This window comes from Photinus pyralis, unplaced genomic scaffold (assembly GCF_008802855.1).
Source record: "Photinus pyralis isolate 1611_PpyrPB1 unplaced genomic scaffold, Ppyr1.3 Ppyr1.4_LG4, whole genome shotgun sequence".
NCBI classification, from domain to species: Eukaryota; Metazoa; Arthropoda; class Insecta; order Coleoptera; family Lampyridae; genus Photinus; species Photinus pyralis.
In genome coordinates, this window is record NW_022170511.1 from 32,094,533 (window position 1) to 32,116,398 (window position 21,866).

A 21,866-nucleotide genomic window follows, 5' to 3' on the forward strand; every position below is an offset into this window, starting at 1 on the left:
TATGAGTTATGACCCAACTAGAGGAGAGGAGAGTCGGATACTCTACCGATTCCTTGATTGTGTTATTTTATGTCGGTCTTAAGCTCTTACATATCTCAAAATCGCTATGGATGGGTTTCTACTATGATCTTCTAGCCGAAATCTGTTAGTTAATGTAAGTCCGTTCTAAGATCCACCTCATAAATGCAAATAAGAAAATAAAAATCTTATGGTTCAAATATCTTAAAATGTATTATAAACCTAACATAAAGTCTATTCTATTTTTATTGTCTTTTTAAAGACCTTTAAACTAATATTGCCACTTAGGACTGCTATCAACAATGATAAAACAACTCTACAAACGAACAAAAACAACAAACAAGATAACAATATAACAAGCATAACATCAACTATGTAATATTGAAATGTATTGAGGTCTTTCAGGTTTGATTGTAAATGCTTAGCGCCTCGATGCCTCAAAACATATTCCGTCCAAAACACCGCCCTCTCTAGCGGCGTTTCTTTCTGATCTTTTAATAGTATTTGTCTCTTCTTCACTTCTTCTTTATATTTGGGATTGTAAATTACTTCTTTTATAGCGACCAGTAATGAATCTACACTAATTGAAGGTAAATCTAACTTAATCGCGTAACCATCCAAAGCTGCCTTGGCCGCGTTTGAATCGTGATCACAAAAAACCGGCAGGCTCACGATCGGCACCCCGTGATACACCGTTTCGAACATACTCAATAAACCGCCGTGCGTTACGAACGCTCTGATTTTGCGGTGACCTAAAATCAACCACTTAGTTTGTGCAAACGCATTTTGGAATCCACCTAAAAGATCCTGTTGCGGTAACCATTTTCCTAACTTGACATTTGGTGGCAAATCGGGCATGTCGTCTCCCGCTTCCCATTTCCATAAAACCCTTTGCGGTAACTGCTGGAAAACTCTTAGAAACAGCCTTCTTAGGTACTCGGGCATGTTAGCAGCTTTCACTGAAGATCCCATACTCACATAAATAAATCCTGCATCACCACTGCCACTTATAAATTCTTCCAAATCCTAAAAACCGAATAAAAGTTACTGAAAGCTTACACAACAAATGCTATTTTATTGCAACTTGACCGTCTGTATAAAAAATCAAAGTAATTACTGCGTGCGGTATATTTATTGTTTCAAACGTAACAAAGGGTTCTTTGTTTCACGCAAGAGCATTCAGAACACTCTCACAGGTTTAACTCCGGGATTATTCCATGTATGTATCTTCCAGTAAAGTATTCCGCAAGCACTACGCCTTTTAGTCGCTTATTGTTACCCCAGAGATAAACCCCAGTATTCTGACGGCTGAGTTAATTGCAAGGAGCATATTAATCTTTTTGTTTCGAGGGATTTACAAAGCTTTAAGGTAAATGTGATTTCCGGTTACTTGCCTTTACAACAAAATAATTTCCTATTCGACGGCGTTTAATCTCATTTTCTATGTACATCGTGCCTACTTTGGCAAATCTTTTAGCTATAACTAAAGTATACAATGGACTTCAGTGTCATTTGAATATGATAATCGTAAGGAGATTTCTCGTATTGCTCCAGAGATATGATTGAAGTTTAGGGAAAGTGTGGATTAGATTCAAACCATGCATTATGGTTCTTAAGTCGAATTTCTGGAAAATTGTATTATCTTCTTCTCCACTTATCTCAGCAAGTCAATGAATCATTTGTGAGAGAGACAAACCCACAAGAAGTACATCTACTTATACGCGACTTCAGAGTAGCGGTTCGTGGACGTCCCACAAATCAAATCGTTCAAAATGGAAGCGTTAGATGTCACACCAATGTCTCCGTTGACCCTTACGTGCGAGTAAATAAAATTCGTAATAATAAAATAAAATAAAAAGAAACTGTTCGAAATTATAAATACAATAAATAAAAAGTTCATTTCTACCATTTCCACCAGCAAGAAGAATTGTAAACCAAGGTTAGTTGTGTATTTATATAACTCATCACAGTAAATGTTGAATATCTTTAAGATCCGCTGTCAGAAAAAATATTAATCTGTATACAAAATTGGATGAAAACTTGGAATTAACGGTTCTTGAAGGGTTCAATCTATTTTACAATTTTGATATTTTATTTTATAGCAAATGTTAAATGGACATTTTAATAGGTTCGAATAAATAGTAAGCCGCTCTTTAACCGTAAGGAAGGATGATTGTGCATTCTAATGACATCTGTCCTTCTTTTTGGTATTTCTAACGATCGCGACGGCAGAATCTATGTACATCTCGAAAATATGTATGGAAATAATTTAATTAGCTTTCATTTTCATGTAAAACAATCTTTTCTAGAGCCCACCGTTTCCGAGATATAATTAAAAAAACCCAAAAATGGCACCAAGAATCCAGTCGAGCATAAGAACAACGTTTAATTCTACAGAGTAATTTTCAATTACATCCGCCATTAAATATTGAGAAAAGTATTTTCAGAATTAAAGTTTTGTTACCTTTACCAGACATATAGAGAATCAAAACAAATATTATTTCTAATTAAACCAAGGGCTTTAGATGTCTTTTCAAAATTTCCATTTTTTCAGCAAGCACATTTGATGATAGTTTCATCGCTGCTTTACTTATAATTTTCAAAAATAGTTGCACTAGTTGAGGATTGCGATACTTTTCTAGAGCAAGACACTGCGGATTTTTGCAATTTATTTTGTGTGATTTGGATAATTAATTCAACATTATCTATCAGTGACTGTTTGTTGTATTAAAATTTAGACAGCATATAATGTGATTGAACGATTTGTGGTGGACCTGCATTACCAATCTCCCGATCGTCTGGCTGTAATAATCTCTACCGTATGTAAGCATGAGAGAAAGACACAGAGATTTGCCGGATAGGGCTGTTATTGATAAAAGGCATGCAATTTTGTTCATGTCCGAAATTAAAAGTAGTTTTTGGCGAAAAGCCAGTGGTTTAGCGAGGATAGGTAGGTACTCATAGCCTTTCAATCTCATTAAAAACTGCGAACACTAGTTCCGAAATTTGCCCGAGAAAAATTTGTACAATTACATTATGGCGTAATACGGCATGCAATTACATAAATAACTTTGTTTTTCACTATTTACCCCCCTTTCGGTGTAAGTAGTTGTCTACTAAATTTGTTAAACTTTTAGTAATAAAGTTTGTACAGTAAAGCGAATAAGCGTGGGTTTACAGTTACTTCTCTTGATTAAAGACCTTCACTACGATGGTTATAAGGATACGACAAACAAATCCCAAAGGATTCACCTCGGAAATGCATAAATGCGTATAGTTAGAAGTTGCCCTATCTTTTGTTGAATAAATTTGCCGGTCTTTAAAAAGAGTTGCGATTTTGTGCTCTGTATCTTTTCCTCAGCCGTAGGTGTTTAAGTTACCTTCGCCTCTACTGTTAATTCAGAAAAAAAGTGCATATTTTAGTTAGTACTTCTTTTGATCTGAAAATTTGAATTTGAAAAAAACGCGGGACGCGCTAAATTCCGCGACGCAGAACGCTGAGCATAAACCCGGCCTTAAATATCTGCCAGGGGTATCTAGACTCTAGAGGACGCACGTACTTCGTGTGACAATATTAAAACAGGTTAAAAACGTGGTCACTTGCGACCGAAGAATCAGTAATAACTCGGGAAGGCAGTGACCAATCCAAATAAACTTTTGTAGTTCTGGTCTATAGGCTGTACTACACCGTATAAGAAAGAAACCACAATGAAAAAGCCTAAACTGAAGGACTAGTAGTGGTACAGACGGACAGACGGACAATTTCCTTTTGGAAAATGCTCTAAAAAATGTGCTATTGTTTGCTATGCCTTGAAGTTGTCATAAAATTTCGCTGTTTTAGCCCCCTCCCCCCCCACCCTTATATGGGGGGTTGGGAGAAACTGGTTTTATTCTTCATGGAACGGTAATGAAAGGTCTCAACGAAAGGAATTAATTTCTACCAACCATAGTCCTCATCGACGCCTTATCGTGATCGGATACAATTCCTTATATAGAACAGATTATCGGAGGAAGGAATTCACAAAGGACGATTGGGACGTGTGGAAGAAATATATCCATTGGTGATCTCAAAACTTTAAAAGCGAATATCCAAAGGAGGAAAGTACTCTCAAAGGCAAAATAAATAGTCGAGACAAGACGTATCTATTTCTGAACTAGAAGCGAATGTTATACATTTTGTAATTTTAGTATTTGTGCTAAGTATGTTTGTATGTATTAGGCACATGGTGTTGCCACCTACTATAAGGTAAAGCAACAACGAATAAATAAATGAAATGAAATGAATATCTTGAAAACGAAGTGTCGGAAGAGGGTACTCATAAAGGGCAAGTGGAACGTTAGAACGAGACATATCTATTGGTGACTTAATTGTGAATATTTCGAAAATGTTGGAGGAAGGTACCTACAAAGGGAAAGGTCTAGAATATTCTACACTATTACATCTGTTACTATTGTATTAAAAAACTCAAAAAATCAGTTAGTATAAGTTTTTACGTTAATGTTATATTCATTGTGTCACTCACTACAATACGGCATTTTCAAAAAAATTATTCGTCATTATTTGTAATCTTTAAAAGTATCTTGTGTATTTATAGTTACTGTGGATTGCACAAGGCGAGTGTTGATTGCTATTGTCGAGATACTGATTTTGTATAGTAAATTGTAGAATAGCTCCTACATTTATTTTAGGAATATTTTGAATTATACAGGGTGGAGGAGCCAAAAATTAACATTTCTTGAAATGGAACACCCTGTATTTGGTTTCAAATTGTAATTGTATGTATGTATTGGAATTATTGAACGTACGTAAAACGAACAAAAGTTTTAGTTTCAAATAGTTTTCGAAATATCTTGATTTCTTGGTTTTGCTGAACTTGTATGTCGAATAATTTCGCTAATCAAGATACCTTTAAAATAAATAAATCGTTGGTATATTTTGATTTTACTCTAAAGTGCATATATGGAACTATGAATAATAATAATAATATATATTAATTCCCAAGACAAATTTTGAATTGTATAGGATACGTCAGACACAAAAAAATACAATTAAATACAATTTAAAAAATGTTGGTCATACACAATACAATGGACAAAAAAGAAAGAATGCAATATAAATTACACTAGAGATCCGCAATTTTTATCAATAGAATTTAGAAATTCATCAATTGTATATGGTGCATTGACTAGAAGAAATTTTTTTAAAGAAGTTTTAAAGCACTTTATTGTTCCCTGACTTCTAAGTGTACTTGGAAGAGCATTAAATAATTTAATGCCCATTGACGTGGGAGAATTATGGGCAAGTTTAAGCCTTGTTAAAGGGATGATAAATTGTTGTTTATTGCGCGTGTTATAATTGTGAAAACTGCTATGGCGTAAGAAATGTTGCTGATTATGGAAAATAAAAGTTAACAATTCAAGTATATAGAGTGATGAAAGTGTAAGAATATTCAATTTTTTAAATACCGGGCGACACGAATCAAATTTCTTACTACCTGCAATACACCGGACTATTCGTTTTTGTACCAGAAAAACATTTTTTGCCGCGCTTGACGAGCCCCAAACAATTATTCCATACGACAATCTGGATTGAATTTGAGCATAGTAATAATTTAAAGTATGGTTCACATCCATTAATTCTTTAAGATTCCGTATCTGGTAGCAATATGTGTCTAGTCTTTTAATAAGATGTTCGCAGTGACATTTCCAATTTAAGTTTTGATCTAAATAGATCCCCAGAAACTTCCCAGTGCCTAGAATATTAATGTTTTTGTTGCTTGAGTCAGACAAAATGGTTATTTCCAAAAGTTGTAAACGGTAGGAAAAATGTTTTATCGTGATTTAAGAATAATTTGTTAAAATTAAACCAATTACTTAGCTTATTTAGAATCTCAACAGCTTTTGGATATATATTTTCTTGCTGATCTAAATGCCAGTACCTACTCCTAAGATTATTAACGAAGATATGTTCTACCAGAGTTTACTTTTTGAGAGAAATGTCACCAAGATGATCGATGCAGCGTGACACTTCAAAAATGTAACCTCCATGGATCCATGGGAAGTTTAACGAAACCCGCCATGAACTAGCTATTTCATTTAGTTTTAATTTATGCCTTGCACTATCCAACATTTGAGATTTCAAATTATTCTTTTGACTGTCCACTTTTAAGATAAGGTCGATATTAGGAGATACGATACTCACCGAAGGTAATGGTTTTGTTTGCTTGCAATGTATACAAGCAATTTCAGCCACGTTCGGCAGATACGGCCTAGGATACGTAATCGTAGCATAAGCGTTCTGCAAAATAAAGCTGACGTTCTTCGAGGTGTCATAAATCGCAGGAACGTCGTCTCCAAAATGGCTGCGCAGTATTTGTTGCAAAGCAAATCGTACCATAAAAGAGTGCATTAAATTAGCCATAAGGTGAAACACAGTATTTGAGGTCCTTTGGAATATATTCATCGTATCGGTATAGGGACGTGCCAAGAATGGTGTAACAGAGTAAAGGGTCGGATTTCCCGCTACGGATAAAGATCCTGTGTAAAATCCGACTGTATTTATGTACATAAATGGTGCTTTAAAATGATGAACGAATCCAACAGCGCATTCAGGATAGGCTCCATCCAATATTAAAAGATCGAAGTTGAGATGAGAGTATAGGAAGTCTTTTGTTTCGGAGTCTGACAAAAGCTCATCACATACCTGGAATGGGAAATACAATTATTTAAAGTACGTAAGCCTACGGACAATTGAACTTGGATGCGTGATTAATGTGAAGTGAAGAGATCGCAATTACGATGTGGTGTTCGCAATTTTTATTGTTATTATCTGTACGACCATTTTACAAAACTCAATGTCACAGGTAATGAACCTGAGCTTTATGTATCATTTATTGCTTTGATGCAGAAATCAAGCCTTATGTGCAACTCCATTGTTAGACTAACAAAGAAATTTCAAACCTTCTTGCCTGTCTAAAGTAAGATAAAGATGTATGTGCTTTGGAGACAAATAGGTTAATCACACCTTATTAACCATCTTAATGGGGGCATTAATAACATTTGTATACGTGATGAAAACATTAAACATTTTCTATTCACAAAGGTTACTAAGTTCAAGGGAATTATTATAACAAAATATTGCGCAAAAACATCCGTACCTGGTACCCATATCTGAGCATGTCCAAAGGATGTACAGGTTCCTCACCCCGCATTCTGGATCCGACCAAATCCCAATCCGTAAAATTCCTGACGTAGAACACCAGCCCCGGTGGTGTTATTTCTTCTAACCCGGGCATGACGAAATCGGCAGGAAAGGCGTTAATAAAGGTTACATTGTGTCCACGGGGAATTAACCCACGAGCCAACTCCCAGAAGGGAATTTTATGAGACTTGGTTCCTCCCAAAGTGATCATCAGGATGTTAGCAGAGAACGAATGATCAACTAGGGCTGCAAGGAGTGCGAGTGTAGCCAAGTGTGTCATATCTGAAACAAACATATCCATAGTAGATAACCATCAAAGTAATTGCATAATTTACCAAAAATGTGGCTTTATTTTTGGGAGCTTTTGTCAAGCAATATCGTACACATACTTGCGGTAACCACTTGTACTTAGTTCTCATTTGTTTTTTACAGAGTGCATGCTGACACGAACTACACAGAAAGTGTCTTGATATTGGAATATACATTTTTCATTACTGATCATATGCGCAATAGTAGAAGATATTACAGTTGAGGTTAGTTTACCTGTATTAATTATCAGTCATTATAGAATCGGCTATTATCTCTAAAGGCCATTGTCAAATTTACCAAAATGGATAACATCATGGGAGGACGGGCGGACGCACAGAAATAACGCATTTTGAAAAAAGACGTTTAAAAATAAATCTCGAAAAATTAAAGAAGTTCTTAAATTTAAGGTACTCGATTTCGGTCGGTAGATGAATTACGGGATACTATTTAAATCGTGCAATGTGCGTTAATCAATTTCCGTAAACGCTTAAGTCAACACGTTACGGTTACATCACCTTCGTTAAACGTATGAATAAAAAAAGAAAGTTTAAGATTTTCTCCAAATCCCACCTAAACTTACACGCTCAATCGATTAACGTTGGTAAATATTACAATGACGCAAACTGTTTCTAATAGTTTTGCGAATGAGGTCCCTAACTTGGTTCATCGTTTCGGTGTTACAGTAGCAGTTCTAGGAATAATTTACATAAGTACCACTTTCAGGAAACATACGATCTTACATAAAACCGTGTATTGAAGTTTAATTACCGCCTCGCATACATAAACAGTTTGATTTGTCAATCGGCGCTATTGCGGAGAGTACCATACCTTTTTTTTTAATAAAACAGTTTCAAAATCTTTGCCAACAATTGCACCAAATTCTGGACAATTCTAAAAATAATGATACTAATTACCACAAATTGAACCATGGTTGTATTGATACTGTACTGGTAGCAAAGCCCTAATTGGGGAATATATAGCACAAACTATTGCTAACATCTAGAAACCTTTCCCTGCTCGGGGGCGATAACAAGGAATTTATTGAGAAAACGAGAGCTGAGCACCTACGAAAAAACCCGTTTTCTATCAACCCAAGACTTGCTAAAGTGCCTACCGAAAAAGCGTCAAATTTCATAGTGAGAGTTCTGATATAAAACCCTCAGAAATCGGGGTCTCATCAATCATCCTGCGACAAAATAGCTCAACGGTTTTGGTATAAAACAAATATGATAATTTAACTACTTAATAGTATATTGAAAGACAAGTGTTACAATGCGACCTATTGTAATACGACTATCTTGTGGCACGAGTGGCGACGCGAAGCTTTAATTTAATTTAAAAAAATCATTATCAGAAATTATAGGGAACATTAGAACTAACATGTTTTATGTTGGGAACACTTTTTATGCCGTTAAGTTTTAGGTTGGCAGCGTAGTAAGACCGTGAGTAAGACTGAATTTTGAAGTTCAAACATGGAAGTACCCAACGAAGTACCTACTTGTACTAACTAGTAACTGCCAACTTAAGAGATGAGTTACCAAAAAAAACGACTATAATCACTGCTTAGACAAGGAAAGAATATGGACGCATAATTCACTAGCGGTAGTGTTACCAGCTGCCACATATTGACATTGGCCAGTGTCGTAGCATCCGTAAATGCGAATAGTGGCAGAAGCACCTATTATAGCTAATAAATCACGTTGAAGTTGAACATACGAATGAAATTCGTGCGTTGCGCTATTTATTAATCAGACACGGGTATAAACGAAACTTCCTCTCATCTTTTTTCGGAAATGCCTTCAAAACTAACTGTCCCTCCACTCCCTCCAGCTAAAGATTGTGATAAAATAAGAATCTTCATTGCTTTCTGTTTGATTTTTCACGTAAAGCCGTTTCCGTACCAATTTTCTCTTTGAAAAACGCGGAGTGCTAATGACTACGCCTATGGAGTTTATTGAATAATTCCATCCTTGAAGAAGTTTGTTATCAAATTTTGAATGCATGGGATTGGTTCTGTTGTAAGAAATTAAGTCAACTCGCTCATTAAGCTATGGATTTTAACATATTAAAAAAAGAATATTCAAAGAAAAAGCTTTATGAGGAAAAATAGGAAAATACGTGGTAACGGCATTAGGCACATTTTCAATATTTACGTTTGAAATGAAATTCCGGGTTCCTCCTTCTCACTCCGGCTTTTGCATCCACAATATGCACATTTCACCATGATTTTAAGTTGTTGTTTGTGTATTTCCTCTCAATTTAAGCGCAAAAACTCATAAAAAACGATGTTTCTTTAATGACATATGTGCCACATATAAAATGGCGGACTTGTTTAAAAAGGTAACACGATTCATACACGGGCTGTACGGCATACGCGGTATCCATACTCTTTCCTAATCTAAGAATCACTGTCTTTGTACAACTTGTTTTCGGCCGAAAACAGTTGTACAAAATCATCATTGTGACACCGAAATAGAAAAACATAATTTTTGCTGTAAAATTTTTGTTACACAATCGTAAATGCAAATTAATCAGTAGTTATTAAGATACAGGGCAACCACTTTATAGTCTGAGCGTGGATGGACAGGCAGACGGACGGAAAGGAAAAAAAAGGAGAAGGTCAACGTATTTCATTCTTCCCACACCCCAAGGGATGCCGGAGGCGGGCTGCTCAGGGTTTCGTGACCCTCTTCAGGCAGAAAACGGGAATGTAAGGATGGGTAAAGTTAAGGATGGAAACGGAAGGAACGGAGTTAGGGTGCTGAGAGGGAATAGTACTACTCCAGCATTCGTCTCGTTTCATCTGACAAAACCCCAGACAGAGCAGTCGGCAGCGGGATGCGAACGCAACCACTGCGCCACCGGCTTAGGTAGACGGACGGAATATACCACTGTCCATAATGGGTTGCGCAAGAAAAGGTATTTTAGGATTCAATTAAAATTAAAATCTTTATGTCTTCATGACAAGAACAACAATCCGGTGGTGACAAAAAATATACATGGATACTTCTTGCACATCGAAAAATAGAGCTTGGTCTTTTTTCCAAGAAAATTGGTGCATAAATAACCCTTTTGACATCTTTTGAGTACGAATATTTTGGTCTCCAACAATACACATGGATCACTTCTTGGTTATCATACAATAGAGTGGTTTCGGCAACAAAATTGGTGCATGAATGAGGATTTAGATAGATTTTGGACAAGAAAGTGATCGATACCAAAGTTAATTTTTGATAGTTGCAAGTTTGGAACACATAAACTTTCATATAGAGAAAATCCGAAGTTGATACGAGGTCTAGGGACTGAGTTATAGCGCCGAACGACGGGAAGACGGACGGACTTTCGTGGGTTGCGCTAAAAACGTTTGTAATTCTATATATGCCTGCGTCTTATTTTAAATCTTTGTAATACAATTAAAAACTACAATTCCTAATTAGAAATTCATTTTCTTTCAAAATATGCAAGGATATATAGTGCGTTCCATTAAAAACTGGTTACTTCGTGGCTGTATTAATAACAAAGTTAGCAATAGTGCCTACTTTATGTGGAAGACATTGTATATACATATTTTAGTTTATGTATACAGTGTGTCTAGCGTAACATTTGGATAAAAATCAATTCCCGTAAAATGAACAATCAATGCAAGAAATTTAACCTCACTTGAACGTGACTTGAAGGCTTTGGTCTCAGCGTCATCGAGGGAGTGCAACATTAATTTTATCTTTTATTGTATTCTAATTAAAGGGCTCAACAAAAGGAACTACCAACTACCGCTCTTCTTTCTTACCCTTTATCAAAATGGGGGATTGGGGGGAATGGTTTTATCCGTCATGGTACTCTAATGAAAGGTCTCGATGAAAACAATTAAGTTTTACCAACCATAGTCCTCCTTCGCTACCCCTTATCGTGTTCGGTGATAATTCCTTATTTGTTATTCATGCATTTATGAAGTGTGTTAATAATAATTCCGTCAGGACGGGGTTGTAGAAAAGGGACATTTACAATGGAGTTGGGTGCGTAATTACTAATTAATGTTCATTAAAGTTGTTGTTTTATGTCTACTGCAAGTAATCTTAAAGTTGTAGTTTGTTTGTAATGGTTCTGTGTTTCCCTGTGAATTATTTTGTTGTCTGTGTAAAATAAAAAGCACTCCTTTTCTGTACTCCCTCCCATGTCTTCTCCTTGTTCCTCTAGTCTGTATACAGTGTCTTTTATCCATAACGGTATCTCCTTTCGTCTTTGTGTTTTGTTATTTATTGATCATGTTATCTTCCCTCAATTCCATCGGTTGATGATTCGATTCTACCCTTGTTTCTACCTTAAATTGTTCTATTTTCTCTGGTATTTTTTTATTTACTTTTGTCTAATCAATTACTGACCTCCTTATTCCTCCCATGTATATAAATTGTCCGTCACTATCTCCCTCCATATTTCCGCTTGAAATTATCCAACCTTTATCCAAATATGAAAACTTTGAACAGAATTATAACCGAGGTTGACACCTGGATACAGCACTGGATCCCTCTTATGAAAAAACAAAAATGCATTGAAATCGGTCCATGAAGGCTCTTCGCCACAGTGCTGAGTATACAAAGATCATCACGATCTTTGGAGTATACGACTAGACAAAAAATCAGGAGACAAATTAAGAATTTGAATGCCTTTATAAAGAATTAGATTAGAATATCCACATTGAAGTGCCGGTCTCTACGCTATCCATGTTACAAGGATAAAAAACTACTACTAACGCTTGCCCTATGGTGGTGGTGGGGGGGGGGGGATTCAATTTTTTAGTTGAAAAACATTGATAGAGAAATGTCAATTTAATAACAGACTCACAATAGTCGCATGGAAGTTGGAAAAACGTTTCGCATTGTCCTCATATGTGTAGCAATTTCTACGATATCAGCACCAAATCTTAAACGGATTTTAATTTTTTGAAATTTGGTTAATTTTGTAATTATTTAAATGTTGTTTTAATTTGGTCTTTGCGCTATTTAATAAAAAGATAACTGTTGAACAGATCTTTAATATACACATACTACATACAAGCTGTTTAAAACATACTTGTTTCTAATAAACATACCTCCTTTAAAGGTTTCCATAAGCTTTTTCGAGGCCTTTAAAGACATGCGTTTTCATTAACCTTCAGGAGTGTTCTTCTAGAGATTTATAAAGTATTATGCAGTCTTCTAAATTTAAGAATCTCTAAAGGTATTCAAGAGCCTGTAACATATTCTCCAAATGTCTGTAAGCTTAAAAGACTCCACCGGATGACTCTTGAAAACTATTGAGGTTTTTTATATTATATTTTTTATATTTATTTATTTTTTCCATTTTGATTACAGTGTATAAGTAATATTGGAAACGTCATTTTAAATTTTACGCGACTTGAAAGATACATACAAACTACAGAATTGACTACAACCAGACTAACAGTAACAAGCATTTACATATAACACACAGAAAGACATAATTAGGTTTTGCAGAGGTATTCGTTGACACTATAGAACGGATTATCTAGAAAGAACATTTTGACCTTAGACTTAAAGGAGGCCTGATTGCATTTCAGGAGATCAATAGGGAGGCTGTTGAAAAGTTTAATGCACATGTATTTTGGAGAGTTCTTGAACAGAGAGGTATTATGTCGAGGGACGGTGAGCTTAGAACCGAAACGAGTCTTCCTATCACAGCTGCGGATCTCTTCGTTCGTTGTAAACTGATATGAGTTGTCGAAAACGAATTGCACACAGTTATACATATATAAGGAGTACACAGTCATTATTTGCAAGCGTTTAAAAAGAGGTTTGCAGTGGTTACGTATGCCAGAGTTACACATATGACGTATGATCCGTTTTTGCAGTAACAGCAGTCTGACAGTTGCATTGGAGTTGCCCCATATAATGATGGCGTAGTGTTGTTGAATACTATTGAGGGCTTTTGCAAACTAAAAGATGAATTTTTGTAACCTTTAAGAGTCTTTAAAAGCACGAACAGCTTTTATGAGTCCTTGGTAACTATTACGAGTGTATTACGAGAGAGCGTTCCAAAACTTTGATTAGGCGTTGTTGGTTTTTAAGAACGTTTAAAACTTAAAAGCCTTCACGAGTCATCAAATGTTTTTTCTCCATGAATTTTTATACAGGGTGGTGACTTGCGTAACGCATCATAGGGATTTCAATGTAAAATTCATAACATGCGATTATTGGCTCCCCAAATTATTTTAGAGCAAAAATGTATTAAGGTTTTTTGTAGAAACAAATTTTTTACGTCAATCAACCGCATTGCGTTTCAATTTTTTGCATAATAAAAACGGGAAATTGGAAAAATAAAACCCGCACCTTTGTTCTGTGATGCCATGGAATTTTATAATACAAAAACTACGCCAATATCCGTCATGCCATGGAACGTCAGCTATAAAACAAATCAAATTCTATCAAAAAGTATTATATTTAGAACAGCGAATTCAACATAAAGAAAGACCAAATTACTAAAAACGGTTTCCTATTATAACAATTTACAATAAATGTTCGAATAAGTCACCATTAACCCCAAGACAGTAACCAAGTCGAACATAAAATCCATTTCGAACTGCTGCTAATTGATAACTGTTATGAATTTTACATTGAAATCCCTATGATGCGTTACGCAAGTCACCACCCTGTATAGGTCTTTAAGGGTTTCGAAAGTCCTTAAGAACTTACAATAATCTTGAATATACGAATCCTGAAAGGCTTTAAGACCCTCTTCGAACTAATAAAGTCTTTCTATGTATGTACACTGAAGAGCACAATTGCACCTGGTGATTGAATCAGCTGGGTGCCTAAAATTGTTAGGTCATCCCAGTTTGCCCCAGTGACCCATCTTTACCCAATATGATCCAGAAGATCCTTGCCGAGTTTTTTTTTTGTGGAAAATTTGGTTCCCTAGTGGATTTTCTATAATTTTCTTACTATTTCGGTTTATTCTGCGTTTGGCTAGTGAAAATAGCCATAACATTGCTGTACATCGAATCAGCAGTCCACACAATTCTCTGTATTATATTACACCATAGTACTGTCAACAGACTATTACAAATTTCAAACTGGGTCACTAGATCAAGCTATGCTTGACCAAGTTCAATTGTTCTAAAATCTAAAAGTCGTTAAGATCGTATTTCAAGACTCCAAGGTTTGTTAATAGGCTTTGTAAAACCATTAATTGGTTTTTAGAGTCTTCAGGTTGTGGCAGTTTTCTGCACTCAATGGAAGCTGGTAATTTTGTAAACTTTAACCGAGGACTTTTTTATAACACTATTAACGAATACTCTGACCGCTTTAGAAGCATTAAAGCTATCACTTGTAAAATAAACCCCTAAAGAGCAACTAAAAAAGCGGCAGAGCACCTCGGTGTGACCCCACGGGGTCATTGGATTTGACCCATTTTCAATAGACTTGTTACATATGGCATATAAGTCTACTGTGCAAAGTTTCAACCGAATAGGTTCAAGAGTTTGGCAGGGACAGAGAAGCGTGACCCCACAGGGTCATCGGATTTGACATTTTCAATAGGCTTATTACTTGTGGCATATACGTTAACTATGCAAAGTTTGAACCAAATCGGTCCAAGCGTTTGACAGTTATCGTGTTCACGGACGGCCAGACGGACACCATCGTCTCCCCTATAAAGCTTGCATCGGTTTGCTCTGCCGCTTAATAATGCTTTTGAAGCGTATATCATCGAACAGTGACCAGTTACAATTATTAAGAAGTAGGCTATGAGATGTAGGGGGTACGAGAACCTATTTCTGATCTCAATCGATACAGTTTTATTATTTAGTAATTCATATGCAAACTATCGTTATGTTACTCAGGAAAGAAAATGATTCTTGTTTTTCCTTTGATACCGGCTTTTTCTCCTGCTTTATGTAGTACTAACCTCGTTACTATATTTTTTACATAATGCAGTTGTGATATAATAAATTTATTAAAATTCTTTGCACACATTTTTAATGATAATTTAATGTTTGTCCGTCGGACCGTAATGAATTCTGTCGTCCTCAACTGCTTCCTGAGAAATGTTGCGCTCTGCAGTAGGAGGTTTCAAAATTATTTCATTTCCTTGATGTTTTATGGCAGTGAACTTGAACTTTTCTTCACTTTCTTACGCATTCTTGAGTTTATTATTGTTTGCACACACTCAAGATTGCGATATGCGCGAAATTCATTAACCGTTTAAAATACAGCCTTCGTTAAAAAATGGAAGGCAATGGCAAAGTTACCGACCATTAATTTGCAAATTATAGAAGATGTGAGTGAAATGAGTATTAAAAAAGAAGTAATGCAACACGGAAAAGAAAGGTTTCGGCTGGTTTGCTGCCAAAAAATCTACAAATTGAGTACGTGAAGGCATCTTTAATTAGAAATTGGCGAATTAATGTTATTTTCTCGGACGACTGATTTACGTAATCACTCCTTATATCTCTTTGACGGTCCTTTTTGATAAATAATTACATAAACCAGGCCCTTTTCTTTGTGCCTTTTGTTATAAACAGAATGAAAGAAAGCGTTCATTACAAATTTGGTGATGCAGAACTAGAATTTGAAATCGGCAACAAAATATTCATGGCCTATAAATGATGCATGAGACAAATCAGCAATTAAACATTTTTGCGGCAGTCAGATCAATATGGATGCAGCAAAGTAATATTAATCAGTAACTTATATGCGTTCCACATTGTATCACTAATTGCACTACCTATAGAGAAATGTAACTAGCATGCAAAATAAACCAAAATGATTACTCTCAATTTAAGGACAAAACATGCAATTCAACAATTAATGTATAATTTCCTTGTCAGAAAAACAAACGTTTTGTTATGAAAAGTGTAAGTATAGAAAAGAGAAAGGTTTCGCCGCATTATAATCATAACATCGTGGACAAAGACGGAGCGAAAAAATTCTTCTCATCACCGTTGTTACTTTCTATAATGGAAGTGAAATCTCAGATCAAGTGTAAAACAACGGCGCTACTTGACCCAGGAAGGAACTTGAAAAAATGTGCAATTAAAAAAAAAATGTACTCACTGTTAAAATTTGATTAGCTCCGTGGACCTGTTGAGCGCCTCAGTAGGTACTGGTTTTAATTAATTTTTTAAGTATTTCAATCCATTATTTTTATTGTTAAATAAAATTAATCACTTGCAAAGTAACACAAGTTCTGGCAAACATAAATTAATAAAAATTTAAGAAGAGTCATAAATTGATCATTAAATGAGCGTACGCAGAAGTTGCCGAAGAACTGTGTTAGCGTTTCAATTTGTCGGAGTTACCGCTATTGAAAGTGAAGAGAAATGGAAATGAAATTACGCTCGTGCTGTTCACTACTATTTTACAGCGTGTTAAATAATGCTTTGTAGTATGCCACTAGCACAGTGTTATTATACAATGATAATAAAGCCAGTGCGCTTTCTTTTAAAATTGGCAGAAGAAATGGCACAGACCAAACGGACTGTTTACCTCATTTTGTGAAATGTTCCACTTTAATAATATACTAAACCTATTTTATCAAGGGCGCAAAGTTTATAACGGTTTTAAAAATGGCTCTCAACACCTATTCCAAATTTTTATAGTGGTACTCCTCCTCAAAGGGTTGAAAATACACCCTCAATCTGTTCTTAAATTGACCTGTGAACCTTAGTTAAACTACTAGAGTCGTAAAAGTAATTACTAACAATGTTTAGAATTAGAAGCGCACTACAATAGCATCAAGGCTTGTGGGGTAATTCTGTGGATTCTGTTTAAATATCAATTCGTGTTCATGTTGATAGATCTAGCCGCAGAATATATGAACGTATGATTATATAATGAAAAGATGGCAGATTACATACTTTTATGACATTTGAGAGTAAATTATGTCGAAACTTGTTGCATTTAAACTCTTGCAGTTGTGATTTAAAGCATAGTAAAGGATATTTAAAAACACGATTAAGTTAATTTATTAATAATAATAATTACTTAAAGCGGAATCGTAATGCAGCAGAATTGAATAAAGTTCTATTTTGCATTTTTCTAATTTTTTACAAGAAAACTAGTAAAAACGAGCGTTTAAATTAGGTATGTTATTATTTTAACACTTTTAAAGGGGAATGTGAGTACTCCAGTTCTACACTTGAAAGCATGCAAACTTTTTTTTATGTCGGCACTTTCAGATTTTTTAACAGAGAATTTTTTCGTGTATTGGAAACAAAAAAAGGGATAATTGGTGTCAATCGTCGATTGTTCTAACAGTTCATTTAAAATAATTTAGTTCATTGTTATTGTCTTATTGTAATGCCAGTAAAGCGTGACGTGTACCATTAGTTTTCTTGTAAAATAAGTATTTAGAAAATTACAAAATTAAGTAGTATTTAAGTGGTGGGAAAATAAAGGTACCTTGACTGTAAGAATCGTCTTAAATTCAATCCTTTTGTTCCTATAACTTTCTATGAATTTTAGAGGCAAGAGCAAGTCTACTATAACTATGCTATATTTTTTGGTGGTTTGTTCACTGTAAATTTAATATAATCAAAGTACCGTAATATTTATCACTTCTGCGTTTCCTTCAAAATTATGGTGAACGAATACAGCTGTGTGTGGTGATACTTAGGCAGAGGGCCTATTCGTTACACGTATTTTTCCTCAAAGAGGAACACCCGAACTCCAGGAATAGCGAAAGGGGTTGTTTTTGATTATTTAGATTGAAATAATGCCGACAATAAAGGCATGCCTTCGGTTGGTTAAAGTAGTTAGAGCGCGTTCGGCTGAGGTCAAGTCATGTACTCGGCCTATCTATTACTTACGGTAAACGTCCCCAAAAAAATGTTGTTATGAAGGAAACATAATTAGAAATACGGTATGAGTGGTATTTTGTACCTCAGCACAATGCAAACGTCTTACATGAATTTTAAAAAGGTATATACAGTAGTCAACTTGACTAGTCTCCCTACTTTTCGACCCTGTTTCAAACCTTTGCACACTAAATGTTGACGACACACCGCGACTAAATATTCACAGTGTAAGCGGTAAATCCTAAACGAATATATTTATTTTTAATCAAAACGTATGCGAGACGTATGTAAAATCCGGGAAACTAAACAATTTGGCGTTTTACGTGAAGTCGGTGTAGTGGATCTGGTTTTTCGATGTTGGCGCCAGAGATCCCCAGCCGCTATCTTGATCTAGATCCGATCAGTGTGTCAACAAGACGTGTGCAGGCCTTTATAAATATCGCTGGTTTTGGCGTTCTTTCTGAAAGACACCATGCCTTTTGTGAAGAAAAGTGCTCAGCAGACGAAGGAAAAGATTGTCCTAGCTCAGCTATATACTAGACCTAGTGGAAAAGTCATCAGATTTAAACGCGTGCTGCATAGCGTGCCGCCGCGTCAGAGCAGACGCCGCTTCGGCGGTAAATATCTTCCTTATTTCATCATGAACACGTACTTTTCCGTGCATATTTAGATTTATCACAAAATTTCGCTTCTAATGAGACCCATCGCATTTAAGTCTTGATACAAAACCCTTCGCTAGCTCAAAAAAACCGAGTGTGTCCATAAGAGCCCATGTTAAAATACCCTGTTTTTACTGTCAAATATCTCAGAAACGGCACATAGGAACACTTTTTTCTTTTGACCATTAGAAAGTGCGTCTCTCAGAGAATAAGTGACCAAATTTTCACCAACTTCTTGTTACTTTTACCTAGGCGCTCTAACTACTTTAAGAATGCGGGGACGTGGCGCAATTTTCGGTTAAAGTGGCAAGCTGGACACCCTGTATTTAACGTAACTTATTCAAAATTTCATCAGAATATCTGGTGGAATTTTGTTACAAATAGGCACCTAATTGATGAATTTTATTTATAGTTTTACTTTTGCCCTCATGTTAAATAATTTAGTAGGTCTTAATGGTTTTTTGTAATTTAAGACGTAAAAGTTAACACTTGTAAACAATTCTTACGTCTGTGAGAGAATTATTTGGCAGATACGGGGGCTTTATCAAATAAAAATTAATTGATTCCGATAAACGATCGTGAATATGCAACGTTGTAGATTAGGAGGTGTGACGTTGATAAGTTCTCGCATTTCAACTCTAGTCAGGGAGGTAGTACAAAGGGGCCCGAATTTGAGGCCTTGGTACATACCGTAATCCAGGGACTTATTATGAAAAATACGTCCATCAGAATTTTTCCATATGCAATGAAGTTATAGAATGGATCAACTAAAGTCAAAAGATCGAATATGTTACTTTTTGTAGTTGCAATAGGTACTCCCCGAGTTTTTCGGTGCTTCGATTGTAAGGTGTTTCCCATCCAAAACCCCGATGCAATTTGGAAACTGCGATCGTGTCCAAAATCCATCAGCAATAACGTTCCATTCCTCTTCTGTTCGCATTGATATATGTGACTTCATTTAAACGGGTTCTATAGGCGTCATGAATTATTGCTGCCACAGTCGGTCTTCCTAATTTAATTTATAGCTGAACGAAATTGTTTTGAAAGATTCATCAGTGCAAAGGAACCTGAAACAAAAAATAGTCTCAATTATTTAGTATTACAAACTACGCGTGATATGTTACTAATTTTTCCTACACCACATACGAAATTGATTAATTTTACTCATAATTAATCTACTTATAATGTTTTTTACAGGCGAATAAGAAGTGGGAATCCATTCGCGATGAATTAAGAAAGATTTTCTCTGGACAAGCTGCTGAAACTTTTTGAAAATATAAATATGAAGACCTCTTGCAAGGGACCAAGTAGAAAAACATTCTGTTGATGCATTTATGGCTGGTATAGCACCTCCTCTGAAGTCTCTTAATACCATTCTTCTAAAGCCCGAAGACCCCATGTTTTTCCATATTACAAGTTGCTGGATTTTCAAGAAACGACTCTTACATTTCCTTGCAATCAATTTGGACCCTCACCAGCATCATCAGGGTCTGTTTACTCTGTTCCATCGCTGCTAATTCTTGCGTTACCTAATCTTATCAAATTCAATAACACGCCATCAACCTTTCTTTTGGTGTAATTGCCACTCCCCAAAATTTATACGTTCTCTTTAATTTGTCCTCCAGCTTAGTCAGTCGCTGATGGAAGGTAAATTGTGTCAGTCAATCGCTATTGTTGGCAATTCGCTGTTGCTGAAGCTGGCGAAGCCAACTGATAAACTATCAACCGCATTCGTAGTACGACCATCATGCGACCGAAAATGTGCGATTTTGGGCGACACACTGCCGTTCTAAGGAACATACTCGTTGCGAGATCGGTGCGGTGACGTGTGCCCAGACATATTAATTGAATGTTACGTGTGATTCCTCCAAAGCGCCAGGCTTGCCCCGAAGTGTGGAATATGTAACCGCTGAAACGGTATCTGCGACCATCTCGTCAAGGAATAAAGAGAGTAGAATCGACAAATAGCCAGCAGTAATAAAAATCTCCAGATTTCTTGTGATAGCTCCTCAGGGACAAATGATCTACAAATATAAAATTGTCATTAAATAATCATGAGATTGTAAAAGAGGCATAACTCTCAATTCATTTATAAACCCCCAGGGTATATACAAACGTATTTACATTTATTACATACATGCATAGTTATGATAAGAACAGTAAAATTTTAAATACAATACATGACAAGTATACACGAACAATTGTGATTGTAGTTACTGTTGACAAATGCTTCATTTTTTATTTAATAAATAATTGGAATATGTATAGTCTCAATAGATGATTAGCAAACATGTTCTCATCTAAACTGCATTTGAAAAGTATACATTGAACGTACATTATTTGTTTTGCATTTTATAGACGTTTACACAACCAAATTTCCGCTTTGGGTCGTTATGTAAAATTCGTAGTAGTACGGCCACAACATAAACTAAATTCAAATAATATAACAGTTATTAATAAAAATTATTAATCACATTCTTGCGCACATCTCTTCACTTTTCACTTTCGCTTGAATTGTCGAGACTACCTAAATCATAACTTCGTTCTTAAAATTTAATTTCGATTTCACTGGAAAGTTGTTAGTCTATGCCATGCCACTTTAATATTCAGATACAGTCGTGAAAGTATCAAACGAAGCAATTATAGGATGTGCCGTGCCTCACCATTTCTTTAGGACTATTATTACCTACTTTAATTTAGATGTTTAATTTGATGCCATTGTAGGTGTTCGTGATTAGCACAATAGCGGATATGGCAAATATCAGAAATGTCAACCCCAGCTAGCAATGCGGCTGTTCCATTCAAAGGTGTTTTTCGTGTTAACAGCAGCAGAATGAATATCTGAAATACACAGAATGTTGTAATTTTGTAG

General features: G+C 35.6%; 1 protein-coding gene across 3 annotated transcripts; it reads right to left on the reverse strand.

The window, feature by feature from the left end:
• Positions 1 to 206: 206 nt before the first annotated feature.
• On the reverse strand, positions 207 to 16,916 carry LOC116168597 (UDP-glucuronosyltransferase 2C1). Of its 3 annotated transcripts, none has more exons than XM_031484522.1 (5): positions 16,594 to 16,916; positions 7,176 to 7,501; positions 6,221 to 6,721; positions 816 to 1,044; positions 207 to 770 (listed from the first exon to the last, which is right to left on the reverse strand). In XM_031484522.1, exons 2-5 carry the CDS (start codon positions 7,497 to 7,499, stop codon positions 253 to 255), a joined length of 1,572 nt encoding a protein of 523 aa, XP_031340382.1. In that variant the 5' UTR covers positions 7,500 to 7,501; positions 16,594 to 16,916; the 3' UTR covers positions 207 to 252. The 3 variants fall into 3 exon arrangements, with proteins under 3 accessions (XP_031340382.1, XP_031340381.1, XP_031340383.1); XM_031484521.1 differs by lacking the exon at positions 16,594 to 16,916 and adding an exon at positions 7,555 to 7,704; XM_031484523.1 differs by lacking the exon at positions 16,594 to 16,916 and adding an exon at positions 7,609 to 7,701.
• Between the last annotated feature and the right edge of the window lie 4,950 nt (positions 16,917 to 21,866).

Bases quoted from the DNA above. Each gene is read 5' to 3' on its own strand.
- LOC116168597 (XM_031484522.1), bottom strand. From the start codon at position 7,499: ATGACACACTTGGCTACACTCGCACTCCTTGCAGCCCTAGTTGATCAT. The intron at 6,722-7,175 runs GTACGGATGTTT...TTCCCATTCCAG, and splicing joins TGCTCAGATATGGGTACCAG to GTATGTGATGAGCTTTTGTC. The intron at 1,045-6,220 runs GTGAGTATCGTA...TTCGGTTTTTAG, and splicing joins AAACAAAACCATTACCTTCG to GATTTGGAAGAATTTATAAG.